A 1,165-nucleotide genomic window follows, 5' to 3' on the forward strand; every position below is an offset into this window, starting at 1 on the left:
TTAAATAAGGAACACATCTTGCTACGATGATATTATTTTAAATAAGGAACGCATCTTGCTACGACGATATCATGGGAACAACGGCCAAGTTCATTAAAATAAGACGACCGTGAATTGTAAATAAAATACGGGAACACTTGTAGAAAAATTGGTATCTCTACAAACAAATTTTCATAATTCCATGTGCAAGCAGCAATTGCACTTTCTTGACAATGACAATGCCATTTTTACGTGTTAACAGTTAACTCAAATACACATTGAATCTCAAGCCTTAAAGGAGTACTCCGCCTCTGATATATATTTTTTAAATGTGTAAGTATGCTTAATTATATCTGTTGGTTAAGGAAAATAAAACAAGATAATAAAGGTGGGAGTGTATACTGTCCCGTCTTACACGCATGTTTGGTTGCGTTTCTGCTGGTGTCCTACAAATGTTGACAGCTTACTTGCCTATTCCTCCTGGTGACCTACAAATGTTGACAGCTTACTTGCTTATTCCTCCTGGTGACCTACAAATGTTGACAGCTTACTTGCCTATTCCTCCTGGTGACCTACAAATGTTGACAGCTTACTTGCCTATTCCTCCTGGTGACCTACAAATGTTGAAAGCTTACTTGCCTATTCCTCCTGGTGACCTACAAATGTTGAAAGCTTACTTGCCTATTCCTCCTGGTGACCTACAAATGTTGACAGCTTACTTGCCTATTCCTCCTGGTGACCTACAAATGTTGACAGCTTACTTGCCTATTCCTCCTGGTGACCTACAAATGTTGACAGCTTACTTGCCTATTCCTCCACGTATGAGTTTAAAAGCGAGAATAATCAGAGTTGTTTATAAAACAACGATTAAGCAATCAACAAATTAAAAACTTAGAAATATGTCCCGCGGTACAGTATCTCATATTTAATCGTATAATGAATAAAACAAATTAAAAAAAGTGGATCTTTGTTTAAATTATACACAATTATATTATTAACATCTGAACTGGGTGGATGTTTTCAATGCCTATTCCAATAAAAGACTCATTGAAGCAATGGTTTGAATTTCGCGCAAAGCTACAAGAAGGATATCTGCACTAGCCATCCCTAATTTGGCCGGGACAGATCAAAGAGATGGAAATTAGTCAACACCATTCACCGTCAATACTTGGGCTACTCTTTTACT

The 1,165-nt window shown here is 37.2% G+C and overlaps 1 protein-coding gene across 1 annotated transcript; it reads left to right on the top strand.

Annotated features, from left to right (window-relative positions):
• The first annotated feature begins 398 nt into the window (after positions 1-398).
• Positions 399-866, top strand: LOC106460213 (inverted formin-2-like). Its single transcript, XM_013919898.1, has one exon. It carries the CDS (start codon positions 399-401, stop codon positions 864-866), a length of 468 nt encoding a protein of 155 aa, XP_013775352.1.
• Positions 867-1,165: the final 299 nt, after the last annotated feature.

The sequence above is a fragment of the Limulus polyphemus genome, unplaced genomic scaffold (assembly GCF_000517525.1).
Source record: "Limulus polyphemus unplaced genomic scaffold, Limulus_polyphemus-2.1.2 Scaffold729, whole genome shotgun sequence".
NCBI classification, from domain to species: Eukaryota; Metazoa; Arthropoda; class Merostomata; order Xiphosura; family Limulidae; genus Limulus; species Limulus polyphemus.